The 18,000-nt window shown below is 29.5% G+C and overlaps 1 protein-coding gene across 1 annotated transcript; it reads right to left on the bottom strand.

Annotated features, from left to right (window-relative positions):
• Window positions 1-654: 654 nt before the first annotated feature.
• pen-2 (presenilin enhancer, gamma-secretase subunit) lies at window positions 655-17,577 on the bottom strand. The gene is made up of 3 exons (XM_035358658.2): window positions 17,417-17,577; window positions 5,883-5,987; window positions 655-1,813 (listed from the first exon to the last, which is right to left on the bottom strand). Exons 1-3 carry the CDS (start codon window positions 17,475-17,477, stop codon window positions 1,674-1,676), a joined length of 306 nt encoding a protein of 101 aa, XP_035214549.1. The 5' UTR covers window positions 17,478-17,577; the 3' UTR covers window positions 655-1,673.
• Window positions 17,578-18,000: the final 423 nt, after the last annotated feature.

Below are 18,000 nucleotides of genomic sequence, written 5' to 3'. Positions count from 1 at the left end.
TTATCACCATCCTTTTCAACTTTCGTCTTCATGCGGGGCATTGTTGCAGTAAAGTTACTAAAGAATAATCTTACACATCACATAAAATTAAAAAATAGATGCCTTTCATGCATACATTCACAGTCACAATGCTATTGTAAAAAGCACATGGCAGTCTAGATGTTAATATTCACTATACAAATGAGATGTTTACAGAAATGAGACATGCAAAGTGAGATTGAACCCTGGAGATGAGAACCCATAACCCTGCAGTAATAAGATAAGAACCATCAGCTCAGTTGTGTTCACATGATGTTCAGCAGATAAAACATATACGTACTACTTGCATTGCAAGACCTCACTCATTAAGTTAAAATTTATTGAAAATTTTTGCTCATCTTGCAGAATACTCAGTCCTGTATTTCTCTTTACACATATTGTTGAAAAGTTTTAGCACTGAAAGCATAACAATAATAGCAAAAATATTTCAGGAAAAAAACCCTTTAAATCTATAAAATTCAATAAAAATTCTAAGACATCTATAAAATTCGTCTCTTGAGAAATTCTCTAAAACTTTCTAAAATTCATCTTAGTTTTTCTTGTTTTAGGTCAAAACAGGCAAAAAATAATAAGAAGTGATATTTATAAACAACCTATTTTAAAATAAATAAAATCTCTGCTTACAAAATTTTATTTACAAAAATAAGTTAAAACATTGGGATGATTTTGTTGACATTATGATTTATAATGTTAAATAATAAATACAACAACATGAAAAATATATTGAACTAATTCAGAACTAAGCTTAATATCTTTAATAAAAAGTTTTAATATCCTAACATTCTCCATTTTAAAACTCATTAAATTCCAGTACGCTACTTGATAAATTGTTCCATTTTAATATCACTTAACTATTAAATTACAAATTATATTTTTACACACCTTTATCCAAATACAACAAAATACCTTTCTTAACATCTTATTGATGGATATGGTATCAAAGTGAATATTGTCTTCTATTATCAAATAAATTATGCTTGTCTTAACCAATTAATCAAGTATTAAAATAGGGTGAGTAAAAAGTACGGTAAAAAATTAAAACAATTTATGAAGAAGCAAAAAACACCATGAACAATATGAAAAAAAAAACATGAAATACAAAATGAAAACATAATGTACATATTTTTCTATATGAAAAGCTTGTTTTACGAAGGTCTTGCTTTGTTACATTTAGAATTATAAAATTCATGTATTATGTAACTGATATATCATCTACACTATTATCCATCCCAATTTTGTGAAAAAGTTATATAGTTCCTTGTTTACTATAAATTCACAATGGTTTATAAAATACAATTTTTCAGCTTAAGATACTTCAAGCATAATTACATGCCATATTTTTTTATAAGCAGAAAATAATATAACAAGCATATCTTGATCCAGTGAAGAGATAATATGAATCTTTAGCACAAAATAATCAGCACATAGAATTAAATTCTAAATCCAATGAAATCTTAATTTTTTTTGTTTAGATCTTGTCCAAAGTTTAGAAGTCAATAAAAGAAATATTACATAAGAATTTTTCAGAGTTTATGATAGCAAGGAACATGTAATTTTTACTTTACTCTTGTGAATTCTGAAGGAAGGTCATATAGTTTTTAAAAAAATCTACATTATTATTGTGGTATAAAATATTATGGTATTCCTACAGGAATAATAAATGACAAAGAATCAGCAAACTCTCCCCATTCAGCCCGATTCATCTGAAACACCACAATCCATGCTATAAGACCCGCTAACCATATAAAGGCTCCTATTGCTGATCGAATCACATCTGAAAAAAGTTTAGTATTAATAGTACAAAGACAAAGTATCTTTGAACAAGAAATACAACATATTCTACAACTTAAAATTCCTTCTTTAAATAGTTCTTTTTTTTACTAGCATGCCACAACATAATGAAAGTATATTATAATAATGCCGTTCAGTAAATATATAATGTATTATTAATGTTATACTTTTCATATATTTTTTTTAATCTTGTCAGTAATAATTAATTAAGAAACATTTCTATGTATTTTAGTTTAAATCTGAAAAAAAAAAAAAAAATAAAAAAAATAAAAAAAAAAAAAAAAAAATAAATGCAAATGACTAGCAGTGCAGTGCAATGCAAATATCTTGAATTTCCATCACAGTACTTTACCATTTTAACCCTTTGAGCAGGATGACTGGCTAAATCCAGTCGTGAGATTTTTTTTGTCACTTGGCATATACTAACTTATAATTTAAGATATTTTGCTTTCTTTAATAATGTAAATGTCATCTTGATGAATGCAAGTTTATGAAAATAGAGACTAAAATAAGTATTTATATAAATTTAGCTAATAAATGCTGTTTAAATACAAGTCTTCGTGAGAGATTCAAAAAGCAGCACAGAGAGTTAAACTTTAAATGGTACTGACAAAAAATGCACATAAAGAAAAGATTTCTATTTGTTAATAAATTTACCAAAGATATAGTATTAACTTTTGAACTATTCGAGCAAAACGTAATATAATTTCTGTGTTGATTCTATCATGCTTTGAGAAAATAATTCATGATTAAAATTCAAGAGGAGTCTCTGTTTGTAAATTGTCTTCATAAGTAACCTCTGACATGCTATGTTTCTCTTCCTGTTACCTACAAATAAGCTTAATCAAATTTTTTAACTTATAAAAATGTAAAATATGCCATTTGTATCATAAAAGAGACAGAGAATGACAAAATATTTATGCTTGTAATGTCAAAATCAATTTGTCCAACTGCACAAAACTTACGTGCAATCAAAGCTTTAAAAAATAACTAGACTCTCTCACTGAGATTTTTTATTTTTCTAATTTTTAATTTAATTTAGTGACAAAATGTCACAAAAATATATGGTTAGCTTATGTATTTTTCCTCTTTTTTAATATTCTTTATCATAAACTTGAAAATGAACATTTATTTACATATAACAAATATTTTTCTAATTTATCAATGCCATTAAGTCTATCCAGATCTTCCTAACGATTTTAGATGTTTTTCTTGTTTTATTAGTAGCTTCCTCAACAGATGGCACTATGTTCATTCTCGTTTAGCACCACCTATTGCTTTCGATATAAAACAGTTGTGCTCTTATATTTGTGTGTGTTCCTAAGAAGAGTGACTTGTGTCGGACTGCCCTCAAATCATCCATTCAAAATCTACACCAAACTAAGATTGCTGTTTGCCTAATTTTATATCTTGCAATTATATATTAATTATTCTCTTATTATTATTATCTGGCAATTATTATTAATTTGTTTAAAATATTTATTCCTAAGTTATACACCAGTTGATTCACAACTCAAATTTTGTCCAAAATTTTCCATGAAGCTGTTTATAGGGGAAATTTCACAATTTACTGTGAATAAATGAAAAGCCTGAGAATACACTTTGAAATCCAGCACATCATCATTGTGCAAATGGAGTTATCAATGACAGCAAAGAAAAAATTAATTGATGATGATCTTATTTTAGCAGAAGCACTGTCAGCAACTGAACATTATTGCCTACTTCAGCAGCAGCTAAATCAAAGAGATTAACGCAGAGAGATGAATAATTTTTATAGCTAGCAAAGAACTTTCTATAATAAAGGGAAAAAAAGTGGCGTCTTCTTTGAAAATGGAATTGGATCAAGAATTGTGCTGTATATAGATGGTGGGAGGGAAACAGGTTAAAATAATAATTAAAGTATATAAAATCTCTTTAATAGAAAGATTTTTATGGATACCAAAAGCTTCAAGGAAATCTAATTCGTCAGTTGTAGAAGTGTTTTGCATGACTGTAGCAGAATCAAGCTGAACTGAGGTTTGTGAATCAACGTAATCCAATAAATTATTTATTTGTTTTCTTTTTTTCTGTCCCCCCCCCCTCTCCCCAATGCAAGTTTTATCTTTGATGTGGACTTTTAAAGCATATTTTGTTTGACCAATGTATATCAAGCTGCAATGCTATTATTTTAAAGAATTCATATCAAGAATAGAGTTATTAAGAATACTGACAGAAGAAGAAATAATTCAAAAGCTGAACTTCTGTAAAGTATGTGCAATATTGTAACAGACAGTGGAAAAGACAGTTCTTTAGTTCTTTACGGATTTAGTTCTATATTTCTTACTTTTTGTCTCTGATTAACATTCTATTACATATATATTTTACATTCTAATTAAGTATTATCTACTTAGCTGGTTTTTATTTCTTTCCTTCTGGTGGAGTTTTATGGTGATTGCTTTAAAAGCAGGTTTAACCCTTTCGACCCGACTTTCCCATGATTAAAATTTAACTATGAAAAGTAGTTTAATTTAATGTTGACATACTAAAAGAAGTGTAATACGAGTTTAAAGTTTTTAACTTCTCCCATTTCCTGGAAATCTCCTGGGACAATATGTCCCAATCGTATTGTCAACTGGGACTATTTGTCCCAATTGTCTAGGATATTACCCATTCTCAGAAAACAAAACTAAAATTTGTGGTAATGTATAATGTGAATATTACAAAACGTAAACTCTGCCACATGTACCAGTTCATATACAACAAAAATTTTCATGTACGTTTCATTAACATAAAATATCAGCAAGTAGTAAATTTATCATTGATGGGACATACTAACCATGATTGGGACAATATATCCCACAAAAGGAATTTATTCAAAATTTCTTAAATCTGACATTAAAAAAGTTAAATTACTACTTAATAAGAACTATTTCATACTAAACATGCCTTAAATATAATAGTACTTACTGTAAAATTAAATAAAATAGACAAATTGAAATTTAAGTAATCGGCATACTCAAGAACATAAGTACGCGATTTGCAATTTAAAAGTGTTGTCAGGTATCTCTGGCCATATATTTGTTCCTTAATTCTTTAAAAACACTGCAAACTTAAAAACCCATTTAAAAGTGGGCTTTATTTACCCAATAGGCCTTGAAATCTAATCTCTGAGGCGTATGTGCCCATTAGGACTGAAAGGGTTAAAACAACTGCTCCCTTTCAGATATTTTGTGGCAAAACACTGTACTACTGCAGAAATTATACCACAGTTTTCTTCTGCTGCAAACTAATTCCACAAATACATATTTTAAAATTGAGTTTATTTATTTATTTATTTATTTTTTAAATCAGAATTTGTCTATAAAAATCTTTCGAACTAGGAATAAATGAAAAGAACATATATGAAATTGTGACTTTCCTTGAATGAAGGAAATTTTACAAGCTTACTCGAAGAATGGTTATTGCCCATGATTGCCAAATGTGTAATATGCGTTTTGCAAAATTTGGTGACTTCTACCAAGGTGATTTGTTAATATATAAGCACTTAATTTTTTTAACTTGCAAAAATTTCAAGATGGTAAGAGTCACAGGTTCTCAAAGTTGAAATTTCAAGATACTGATAATATACTGATCAAAATCAAGGATTTGCTTTTAAAAAATAGCCAAAAATACTGAAAATTTATAATCAAATTCCGGATAAATTTTATTGGAAAGACTCATTTTCTGATCTACCTAATTGGTACAAAAATTTAAATTCTATGTTGACTATTTTCATATCTTGCTTGCTGAATTCTGTATCTCTAAGCTACTTTGCCATGAAGGCACAGACACATACACTCTTTTAGTATTATGACACATACACTCTTTCTTTTAGTATTATGACACATATACTCTTTCTTTTAGTATTATGACACATACACTCTTTCTATTACTATTATAGATTAACTAAAAGAAAGCTACAGCACAACTTTTCTAGGATGATTTTATAACCTCTTGTCTATTGAATTAAATATAACATATAAAAATTGAATTAAAAATAACATATAAAAAGATAATAACAAAATATAACTCACATGTTCTGATCATTTTCTGTTCTTCATAGTGGCTCTTACGAAATGCTTCATTGAAAAACCATACTGCATTGACAAACCACAGGAACGGAAGTAAAAAAAATCCACCTGAGGGAAAAAAAAAAAAAAAAAAAAACTTAAATGTACAAAATATTCATAATAAAAATAAACAGCTATATAATCAAATATATTTAAACTAACTATCTTTTAGCATGTAAAATTACATGAAACTTAATGACATATTCTAGCACTTTTATATCAATCTAGCTAATATTTAATGCATTTGTTGCCAGATGTAAAGTTCAGAAACATACTTAGTACAGTCAAAAGTCTTTAATCCGGATTATAGATCTTTAATGATCTATAATCCGGACCTCAAAGCTACAAACTTTCGGCGCATGCGTAAGCGCATAATATATTTACTCATGCGCATATACGTTTACGCATGCGCGTTTAATGTATAACGGACGGTATAAGCTAAGCTAAAATTATCTAATTATCTATTTCAGTTAATGTTGCAGATTGCGTTGTTCCTTAATCTTCTAATGGGATACGGCTCATTATTTTTTGCAGACTGTTAGAGCAATTTTATAAAAGTAAGCTTGAACTTTCGATTATGTCAAAAAGAATTTCCGATTCTGGAGCTGCAAAGGATCTACAAAGCGAAAGCATGTTTCAATGTCCATCAAACAAAAAGTGGAATTGCTGCAAAAAAATGGATAAAGGCATATCCTTTGTTTCTCTAACCATTCTAAATCTGTTTATCAATTTAACGCTGCTCACCCGGGGGGGGGGGGCGCCGCGACGGCGCAATGAACTGGAAGTTGATCTGTCAGCACTATCCTTATCTTCAAGGCAGATGTTTTTATTTTATTCAGCTTATAATTCCTTACTAAATGTGATATTTCATCTCGATGTACTCCGTCTTTGATATGATTTAAATCAAATTCCTCGTCATTATAAATATCACGAATACACATCAAATAGTTTTCTGGTTGCAATTTTCTAATTTCGACTATGCGTAATGTATGCTTTAGGCATGTGCGCGTTGAAAGAAATGTTTAATAAAGTAAACAAATAAAAATTAAGCTTTTTTTTGTAAATTTAGATACCCTTTATTAGATCATAATTGCTCTTTATTTCATAAATTACGGTTTCATATTTTTAATTTTATAATTTCTGCATGCCATCTTACCAGATTTAAACTGATGATCTATAATCCAGAAAAACCGATAATCCGGAATCGCCGAAGTCCCGACGAGTACGGATTAAAGACTTTTGACTGTATATTAATGAGTTTCACATCTGGCAAGAGCTAAAACACATGAAATCTAACTCCTTATGCTTCCTCCCAATTTTTAATGCAAGCTAGAGTCTGAACATTTAGTTAGAGGTATGAATTTGCATTTCTTCCCTTACCTCTAACTTTCCGATAGGAACATTCAGACATCAAATTTTAAGTATAATTGTTCTTTTTACAATGTTTATCTGTGATTTGATTCCAAACCCTCAGTGTTCATACACACTTCTTTACATGGAAATCAAGTACTTTTAAGGATTTTTAAGGATTGTCAATGAAACAAAATTATGGACCAATCATCTACACTCAAACTTCATTTTTGTAATTTGTAAAAATAAAATAAATCTGTAAGTAGGATACCTTATTATTAAACATAATATTTATCTTAATTATAAAACATATTCAAGAATAAAATTGTCTTCACCATTTTTTTTCAAGTAATTAGCATTAAATTATAAAATTTCTGGAAACATTTATATTTATAATATTCTTATATATTTTAAAGAAGATTAGTGGATTTTTATTTAAATTGTACTAACAGTTAACTTTATATCGATTCTTTCTTTTTGCCATTCATCATGTATTTGTTCAGTCCAGAAGTATATATCAAATTTTATGTCAAGTGGCATAAATTAAACTGTGAAATAAAATAATAATCAGCATGACTCATAACAGAAGCTTGGCTGTTGCCACTGCAGTTGCTTGCTTACAGACTGAAAGCTACTGATCAGAACAGACATGAATGCCTGACACTGGTTAAGCACTGAAAGTTAGTTGCACTTTGACTGTCCCAGTTACAGTCATAGCTTTGTGTAGATTCGTTGAAGTTGTAATCCAGTTAATATACAGTATTTAATATAAAGTTTCAATAAGCCACTGAAGTACCGGAGACGATAAGTTGTTTTGTATTATTTTAAAGATGTGATGAATAAATTTTTACATTAATTTTGACATTTTTGTATTTTATTTTGCACACACAATAAGAGTTAGGAAAAGAGATAACTCACCTTAACATGGTAAGATAACATCTAAGGGTGAGGAGTTAGTTACAAATAATTAAATTATGCATTTAGATACTCTTAGTCATAATAGATTTTCATGGTTTTTAATATTTCTAAAAAATATCCATTAAAAAAGCATTAAGAACATTTTACAGCAGTTTTAATTTATGATAATGATTCTAAAATGATACTATTATAACTATATATTAAAAGCTGCAAAACATTTATGTTTGCATTTATTTGTGCAGTGGAGGACTTTATAAGGGAAACTGGCTCGTATATATGTTACGCATGGGGAACACATGAAAACGCCCATAAAGCCAGCCCGTTTGAGGGATTTGAATCTCTGACCGAACTACCAGTGTTCAGTGGCTTTACCACTCAGCCGCTGGTGGGCCCTACAGTACTGGAAATAAACTTTGTAAGAAATAACCTGAAATGGAGATCAGCAAAGTTAATATGCAAGAAGCAAACAAAAAAAAAATGTGGTATCAGTAAGTTCTGCAGCCACCAAAGGGCATCACCTGACAAGAAAAACTCATTGCTCACCAGTGCGAGTAGGCGTCGAGTGACTGTTCAAACACAGAAAGTGACATAAAATTGTCTTTGTATTCAACTAGTGCAAGAAGATGCTAAGCTATTATTATATTCCAATTTAATCTGTAGTTTTGTACTTAATTATTACACGTTTCTGCGCTGTGGAAAAACGATTCCTCATTATTTACTGAGTAAGATCAACTTAAACTTCCCTCACAAAAATATACAAAATACAAAATTTTCAACGCATAGTTATACACACTTGAATTAAGGGGCAAGGAATCCTGCATTCTAAGTTTGTATTTTGATTCAAATACTTACTGTAACCTAGAAAGCATTATGTATTTGCCAAATTGATCTTCCAAACAATCAGTTTGCATTTTCCCAGTTAAAAGCTATTTGAATTTTAATTCATTTATGCAGTAATTTGCCATGTCTAATAAGGCGTGCGTGGTATGGATAAGAGCTGTGCGAATTTCTGTTTTTAAAACCCCAGTATTACTTGAATCTTTCCACATGTCCAAACAGTAAATAAATTTTTCAAAAATATTACACCTTCACCACGTGGTTTACCACGTTAGAAGGTTGATAAAGAAGTATTTTTAAGGTGTATTCCTTTCGAAGGACTTTCAACATTAACTACAAACCACCACTTGTAAATTAAGTCAATATATGAAGAAGTTTCTTCATAAAAACTGAGATTATGTTTCTCACCATGCTCCAAAAGTCCACAAATCACATTAGCGTTAAGTTGTATTATTGTTGTTATTATTTTGCGTGCGTATGATAATCCAAGGAGCACCCTTAAATCTACTCTAAACTTTTACAAGATTCAGACTGATGATTTAAAATCCAGAATTAAAGTTCCAATCTCTGTACTGTATAAAAATCCAATTTTCAGAAAAGGAATCATAATATTTTAATCTCTTAATTCATTTTTCTTATACTTAGCCACTGATACAAATGTCAACTTATAGAATATTCTGACAACTCATTACAAAACATGATTGTGATTAATACGAAGAAATTATACTGAAATATAATTTTTAAATTTTCCAAAATATCAATTTTTTTATAATTTATAAGTTAAAAAAATTATTTTAAGGATTTTTTTTAACTTATCAATTATACTCGTCACATATTCTTCACAATAATTTTATGGCACCAAGAAATAAAAGATTTAAAGTAAGTGCCAAAGGCAAAAATTAACAAAAAATTAATTCAGAAAATTCAAATTTACTTTAAAAGAATTGCACGCTATACAAAAGGGGGGGAAGAATTGGGGGGAAAATGCTCATAAAGCTTACAATTTTTGCTACTGCAAGTAATCATATAAAACAAACCAAAAAAAAAAATGCTGGGAGGTTATTATCTAAACAATGCTAATTCAGAAATCAAACAACAAAAATCAGCGTTATATTTACAAAGTTTTCACAGGACTAGTTTCGATGGTTTTACCGAACCACCATCTTCAGCTGCAAAACCGCAAATGAACAAGATAGGAAATAATGATTAGATAAGATAAGAAAGCCTGGACAAGAATAAGCAAGTGGCGCCATCTGTTGGTTCTCCTGAAGATGGTGGTTCGGTAAAACCATCGAAACTAGTCCTGTGAAAACTTTGTAAATATAACGCTGATTTTTGTTGTTTGATTTCTGAATTGGTATTTATTCGGCGTGTTATTGTGTCTTAATCTAAACAATGGTTTGACAATGACTTTTGAGAAGAAAAATCATGTCTTTTTTTTAAATGATTACAATAAAAACTGCAAAAATGGAGGAAATTACAGATTGACAATTCAGTAATATTTATGGATAGTCGGGAAGAATATTCGATGAAGCCAAAGGTCATCAAAATGTCACTGGAGGCATTTTGTCATCAAAAAGGTATAGTCAAGAATATGTGACCCAGTATAACTGATACATAATGCTTTTCCTATGCATACTTTCAGTATGTTATAAATCGCACTTCATTCCATACTGAAAGATGAATCTAAAATAATAAATTGTCAGTCAATTTTATATTAAAAAGGATAAAACTGTATTAATTCATATAAATTTTTTTTAGTCCAAAGAGGCGTTAGCTCAGAAGGGCTGTTACTCTCAAAACAGCATTTTTCGTTGAAACCAGGGCTGTGGAGTCCGAGTTAGGCAGATTTTTGGGTAAAAAGAAGTCAGAGTTGGAGTCGCTAAAAACACGTCGACTCCATGTTGGACAGTTTGAATTTGAAATGAAAATAAAGTGAACTGAAAAAGGATTTAATGACAAACTGAGTTATTATTTTTATTAACAGACTATATATATTAATAAATAGTTTCTATTTTATTGACATATTAATAAATAAATATAAGGGAGGAGAATGGATGTGATATTTGCCATTATTGATTAAAATGCTTCATTTAGTTACAATTTAGGTAAGCAGCAATAGCAGCAAGAACTCCCAAAATTGATGCCATTCCTAGGAAGCAAGAAGGAAAAGGAGCAATTATTGATCAAGCAATGTGATGGGGAAGTACATATTTGATGATATAGAGGTTGTTAGAATTAAGAACTTTTTAGAAGATGTAGATAAACCTAATGTTTCACTAACAGAAAGACTGGAAGATCTTGCAGAACTGGAAACTCTTCTTTCTACACTGCATATAGTTACAAAAAAGCTACAATTGAAGAATTAACAGGAGGTGAGGATGGAAGAATGTGATGTTTGTTCCTCCTGAAATGGAGGGTTTATTACAGAAGGAATCATTTCTTCAATGAAGAAAAGAGAAACTAGTTTTCTAGACAATGAGGTCTTGCTAGGTTCGATATATGTAGATCCGAAACACCGAATTTTGTTGGATAACGAACAAATTAAAAAGGCAAAGAAAACCATCTATGAACTTTCATTAAGAATGAAATTATTCCCAAAACAACTGGAGAATTCAAATCAGGATAGTCAAACTGCAGACATTGCAACTGAGTCTCTATCATCCTCTTCCAGTGACAAATTAGATTTTGAGAAATATTTGGATAAAACTGAAAAGGCTTAGGCAAAGCGAATGAAAATAAAGAACCAAGAGCCTTTAGATATAAAAATGAAAAAATGCAAACAAAATTTCTATACAGCATCTGAAGAAATAGAGAAATATGATTGCTCTTGCAAGACATCTCTTTTTATCAAATTATAAAAATCTAGCCTGAAAAGTTAAAAGAAGTAGCCGTAAGAGTAACAGCTCTTAATCCTACTCAAGTCAGTGTGGAAAGATTCTTCTAAGCTCTGAAGTTCATCAAATTAGATCCAAGATCCTTTATCAAAGAAGATGTTGCCAAAGTTGTACTTTTTCTTAGAAATTACTAATGCCAGTTTTTCCATTTCATAACATAAATATTTTGCTATGTTATCAATTATTTTTGTAGCATCTATTACTTCTTTTATATTAAAAAATAAGCTGCAACCCATGTGTATACATTTACATATATATGCGGGAGTCGGAGTCTTTAAAATTCCAGGAGTCTGAATCAGTTGGAGTTGCTTATTTTCCCTGACAACTCCACAGCCCTGTTGAAACACTATAAATGGCTGCAGCACTTTTCAAACTGCTGCCACCAAATATTATAGATCCTGTATTATATTTAAAGAAATTAAATAATGAAAATATATGTATGTTTCTCACACTGTGAAGAAACAACAATACATAGAGCAATTAAATTTTAATAACGTAGTCGTCTACTTAAACATAGGCATATGGAATACTGAATTTGGTTGATCTTTACATTACGGTAACTGGTAGTTTGGCGACATTTTGGAGGCGATAAAGGTTACTACCTGGGACTTTGGTAATAATGTGAGCAGTACTGAGTTCCGATTACGCATTATTTTGTGTGGGGGAAATGAGAGATCATGGGATATGTCATGTGATATTAATGGACGAATTACGGTTCTTTAATTGGAAAAGGGGGGGAATCGGGAAAAAATCTGGAAATTTTGTATTTGGCTTTATTCTGTGTTGTGTGAAATAGTGTTTGTGAATTTTTGGATCCCATGGCCGTAAGTAAAGTGAATTCGAAATGGGTATTTAGTGGTATTGAAAAGGATAGTAAGAAATGTTTTTTAAGGTTGTGTGAGAGAGAAATAAACATGTTTTATTATGTTATTTATTTTACCTGGTATCTTGCTTTGAAAGATAAGTATGATTTTAAAGATTCTGAAAGAGAATGAAGAAAAGTGTATCCGCCATGTAATGAAGATTCTGAAGGAGATTAGGTAAGTTAGTATTTTTAATTATTTTTATGCATTGTTGGAAATGTAAGGTGGAAAGGAATTTGGTATTATTGGGAAAATTGTTATTAGCAATGATTTAGTTTAAAGTAATTAGGATTGTAAGGTAATTTTTATTAATTGAATGTATGTGCTCATGTATATTTTAAGTGGTGTTTTTGAATTTAATTATATTTTAATGAAATGATAGTTATTTTGTGAATTTTATACTTGTAGGAATTTGGTGTATGTTTAAGTTGAAATAAATGTGCATGGAAATAATTTAAATATTTGATAATAAATATTTGTAATGCTTCATGTATGAATTCGTTGGTGAAGTGTATAATGTAATAGATGATTTAGAGGTAAAAGTTTTTGGATATTTTATTTATTTTATATGTGGAAATGTTCATATTTGTAAAGGGTAAATACTTTTTCGCGATCATGTAATTTCATATATGTTCTTTTTACCAGGTTTAAAGATTGAGAAAATTGTCATGTATTTTCGTGAAATTTTGTTTAATTTATGAGATAAAAGCAGTGTACATGGATATAGTGAAGAGTGTGCGCGATGCCATTTTTGTGCAATTCTGGGATGTTTTTTTAAGTAAAAATAAGTCGACGTGTACATGGTTCAGTGATATTTTAATGAAATGATAGCTATTTTGTGAATTTTATGCTTGTAGGAATTTGGTTTACGTTTCAGTTGAAATAAACGTGCATGCAATAATTTAAATATTTGATACTAAATATTTGTAATGCTTCATGTATGAATTCGTTGGTGACGTGTATAATGTAATAGATGATTTAGAGGTAAAAGGTTTTGGATATTTTATTTATTTTATATGTGGAAATGTTCATATTTGTAAAGGGTAAATACTTTTTCGCGATCAGGTAATTTCATATATGTTCTTTTTACCGGGTTTAAAGATTGAGAAAATTGTCATGTATTTTCGTGAAATTTTTCGAATTTATGAGAAAAAAGCAGTGTACATGGATATAGTGAAGAGTGTGCGCAATGCCATTTTTGTGCAATTCTGGGATGTTTTTTTAAGTAAAAATAAGTCGGCGTGTACATGGTTTATGTGTATGTGTTATTTTGAAAAACGCGTAAGGTGTATGGTATTGTGCACTTTTTCCGAATTTTGCAGTGAATATTTGTCATGATTAAGCAGTTTTGTTTGATAAAATTTCTAGCATAAGTGTAATTCGGCTAGTAGATTGTTGGAAGAAGTGTTCAGTAGATAAGAAGAAAAGAAACATGTCTTTACTTCGTGAAGACAAAATGGCGGCGGGGAAAAAAAAATAGAGGGTTGCTGTAGGGAAGTTGGTCGCCAAATTTTCGCCAAAAAATCGCCAAGTTACCGTAATGTAAAGATCAACCCTGAATTTGAGTATTTCATATGTGTTCATATATATTTCATATAAATACTCTTCTGTTATCAGGACCGGATTCAGAAATGTATGTATGTGTACATACACTTATATGCACATACATACACACAAGCACACATACATATATTTCTTAATCTGGTCCCAATAACAGTAAAATACCTCATATTTTTAAAACTTCAATGAATTTTTTATTAAAAAACTCAACAATTTAAAAGTGAACAGTGGCAGGACTGTATGGAATAAAACACCTTTAACTCCACTGATTAAAACAGTCTATTGAAATTCTAAAATATCCTATTTTTAAATATTTTAGCCCAAATGCTTTCGAATCATGTTACGTGTCTCTAAATGAAAAGAATGCCTGTTTGGGCTAAAAGTTTACAATTGGGTGCCCTTTGTTTTAAATACATGTTTTTGGCGATTCTTTTTTTACTCCAAGATCGGCACCAGGAAGGCACAATTTCAAGATGGCCACTACACAAAACCAAAATAAAAAGTCAAAGAATTTCACAAACTCTGTGTCCATGTACACATCGACTTGTTTTCCCAGAATTGCACAAACTAGGCATTGTGCACTGCCGTAAATTTGTCCATGTACACATCAATCTATTTTCATTTTAAAAAAATCAGGAAGTTAAAACTATCATGGTAACCAGAAATGAGGTTTCATCGCCAAATTTTTTTAAAAATTTATCGCTAATCGAATTGGCACCCAATTCTACACTAGAGGCAGGCATAACATAAAATTTGAAAGCTTTCAGAGCTTATTTTTTATTTTATTTGAGTGTATTAAAAAATAAAAGAATTTTATATAAATGAGTTGTTTTTATCTACTTTCTGATCATTCGCACCTCCAATTTGAACACTCGATAGAACTATCATACTTTCAGTGCACTGGCATTGCAAGAACAGCCAACTTGTTCAGATACATTCTACACATGTTCCTGAGTACTTGGGGATTTACAAACTTTAGATTTAAATATATATGAGCCATCTCCATAGGGAACAAACATCTAAATATCAGTATATTTTTTCCTTATATAATACTTTTATTATTATAAATGAAGTTAACATGTACCCCTGAGTTGCAAATATGACTAAATTTATATTTTCTACCAATTTACTAAGTCATAAATGGACTGACATCCTTTCATGGGGATGCAGATAACCAGAAAGTATTTATTTTAATAATGAAAGTTAAATGAACGATTCATCAGAGAACTTTTAAATAACAACATTCTCAATAATTTTTAACTGCTTATATACCTAAATTCTGATACTAATGTTTTATTAATTATAAATTTTAATAAATAAATAATAAGGGGAAAATGCATAATTGCTAAAATATAATGCTAATCTACTAATTATATATAATTTTTTCAAAATATATAAAAAAAATCAGATAATTCTCATGTTTCCTCCTACTCAAATTATTAAATATAAGATTTTTTTCCTGTTAACCTTGAATGAATTTTGGGTAATGATGTAGTATGTGGCGTACCACTTTTAGTACATTATTTATCTCTTAGATACAAAATGAATATAAAGATCCTGGGTATTTGGTTTAACATGATGAACTGATAAACTTGAAACATACTTTTTCATCGTAGCACAAAATGATGCAGCAATGTTACTACCCATAATCCAACACGAAGCAATACTTGGCTCAGTTATCATCAGTGACAAATGGTCTTCTTATAAGAGGTTGCACCAATTAGGATATAATAACTGAACCATACAACACCAAAAGAATCGGGCAATCCGTAGATGGCATTAATACTCCAAAAACTAAATTATACTGAGGGTTTATAAAGATACTACACCCCAAATGCTCCATGTCATATTATAGAAACTCGGTGGAGATTCCTAAATTCAATAATAAAAGCTTCACATAATAAAATATACAATATCTTTCAAACTCGAATATAAAACAAAATGGTGGAAAAAAGAAATGACTAACACATTTTAGAGGCACAATCTAAAAAATAAATAAATAAAATCAGTACACTGCACACAACATTATTACCAAACTTTGTTTTGAGCGCTGATTAAATATTCTATTCCTGCAGGCATTTTTCATTTCAGTAAAATAATGTGAAATTCATTCAGGATTTAATTTATTTAGTATAGATTAAAAAGCTTATAAAAGTTTGAATATATCTCCATCTCTATGCCTCAAAAAGACTTCTTGAGGAATTTCAAGTTCTAATAGAAAATATAAAAACAAAAATTTGTTTTCCAGCTCACAAGCAACCACATGGCTAAAGCCACATACAACAGGTAGTTTATCCAGATTTTATTCCTGATGCCTGAAAGTAGATAAATGGTGTTTTCCACATGCAATCTAAATGCTTTTCTTCTGAAAAATTCTTCATGCAATCATCTGTTCCCAGGTAAATGTCCCTTAAGTGCTCAGCCATAATTAAATGCCTAATAACCACTGCTACCACTCCATTTTCTTTTTAAATTCTCAAATAAAATTATAAAACTGATTTCATAAAAAGCAGATGTCACGCAATTAAAAAAAAATTAAAATCTATACTTCATGTACACAAGTTATGTATGAATAACATGAACAAACGTTCAGCTTGAAGGGTATCAAGGCTGGAATTCCATTTTGTTAATAAGAAACTACATTCCAGGTATTTGCAAGAAATGATTCCATACGCTTCAATTTATTAAAATATACGCTCTTCAAGCTGACAACTAAATGTTTCACAAGAAGTAACCAATAACAGACAGAAAGACGGTAAAAAGGAAACAAATTCACAACATTTCTGAATCCACACTAAAATGAACAGTTTGAATAATGAATGCAGTTTCACCACGTACTGCCGAGTAAATTAATTCTACCTTTCGAAATGACGCAAACCAATGACGTAAAAAATGAATAAAGCAAGTAATATTCAAACGAAAACATAATAAAAATGTAAAATCAGACTCGCAAAATCAGAATTAAACTCTTTTTTTAATCACAGATCTTGTTCTAGTTTATAAAACGAAAATCTCATCTAAAAATTTTATGTTAAATGTAAAATGAAATTCGAAGCTTATAAAACATATTTACCAGTATAATATCGTCTACAGAGGTTTAGCTTTTCTTCATTTTTCATTTTTCTCAAATCCATTTTACTTCACGTATTGTTCGAATTCACAATATCAATACAAAATATGAAGTAAAATCTCAAACTCTTCTTGTCACACAGCTTGGATCTTTCACCCTAAAAATTATAAACTGTAAATATATTCTTTTCCATTTCAGACCGGTATAAATAGATAAATTATTTAAAAATACTCGCATTTTATTCGAAAATGGTGTTCATTCTATTACTCATTTAAAATATTTAAAAAACGTGCTTTAATAGCAATTCCAATTTCACAGCTTTTAAATTCAACATTAAATCTCTACTGTTTGTGCTGCCATCTACTGTGCATGGGGTTTAATAATTTTTTAATTTAATTGTTTATAACATAATTTGTTATTTATTCTACTTACACATTTTAATAAAGTATCATTATAATAGAAAAGAACCATTATAATACCATTACCATTATAATATACTTATTATTACCATTATAATATACTTAATGATTTTTACATCGAAATTATTAATTTATTATTCCTATTTGCTGAGACAAAAATTAATTGCG

This window comes from Stegodyphus dumicola, chromosome 1 (genome assembly GCF_044657685.1).
Source record: "Stegodyphus dumicola isolate Sdum_Otavi_A_Nest chromosome 1, ASM4465768v1".
Lineage (NCBI taxonomy): Eukaryota > Metazoa > Arthropoda > Arachnida > Araneae > Eresidae > Stegodyphus > Stegodyphus dumicola.
Note: the sequence above shows the minus strand (reverse complement) of the source record. Positions and strands in the feature narration are given on the sequence as shown.

Excerpts from the sequence above, each read along its gene's own strand:
- pen-2 (XM_035358658.2), bottom strand. The coding sequence starts at position 17,477 with ATGGATTTGAGAAAAATGAAAAATGAAGAAAAGCTAAACCTCTGTAGA. Across the intron at positions 5,988-17,416 it reads CTGTAGACGATATTATACTG|GTGGATTTTTTTTACTTCCG; the intron begins GTAAATATGTTT and ends TTTTTCCCTCAG. Across the intron at positions 1,814-5,882 it reads ACAGAAAATGATCAGAACAT|ATGTGATTCGATCAGCAATA; the intron begins GTGAGTTATATT and ends AACTTTTTTCAG.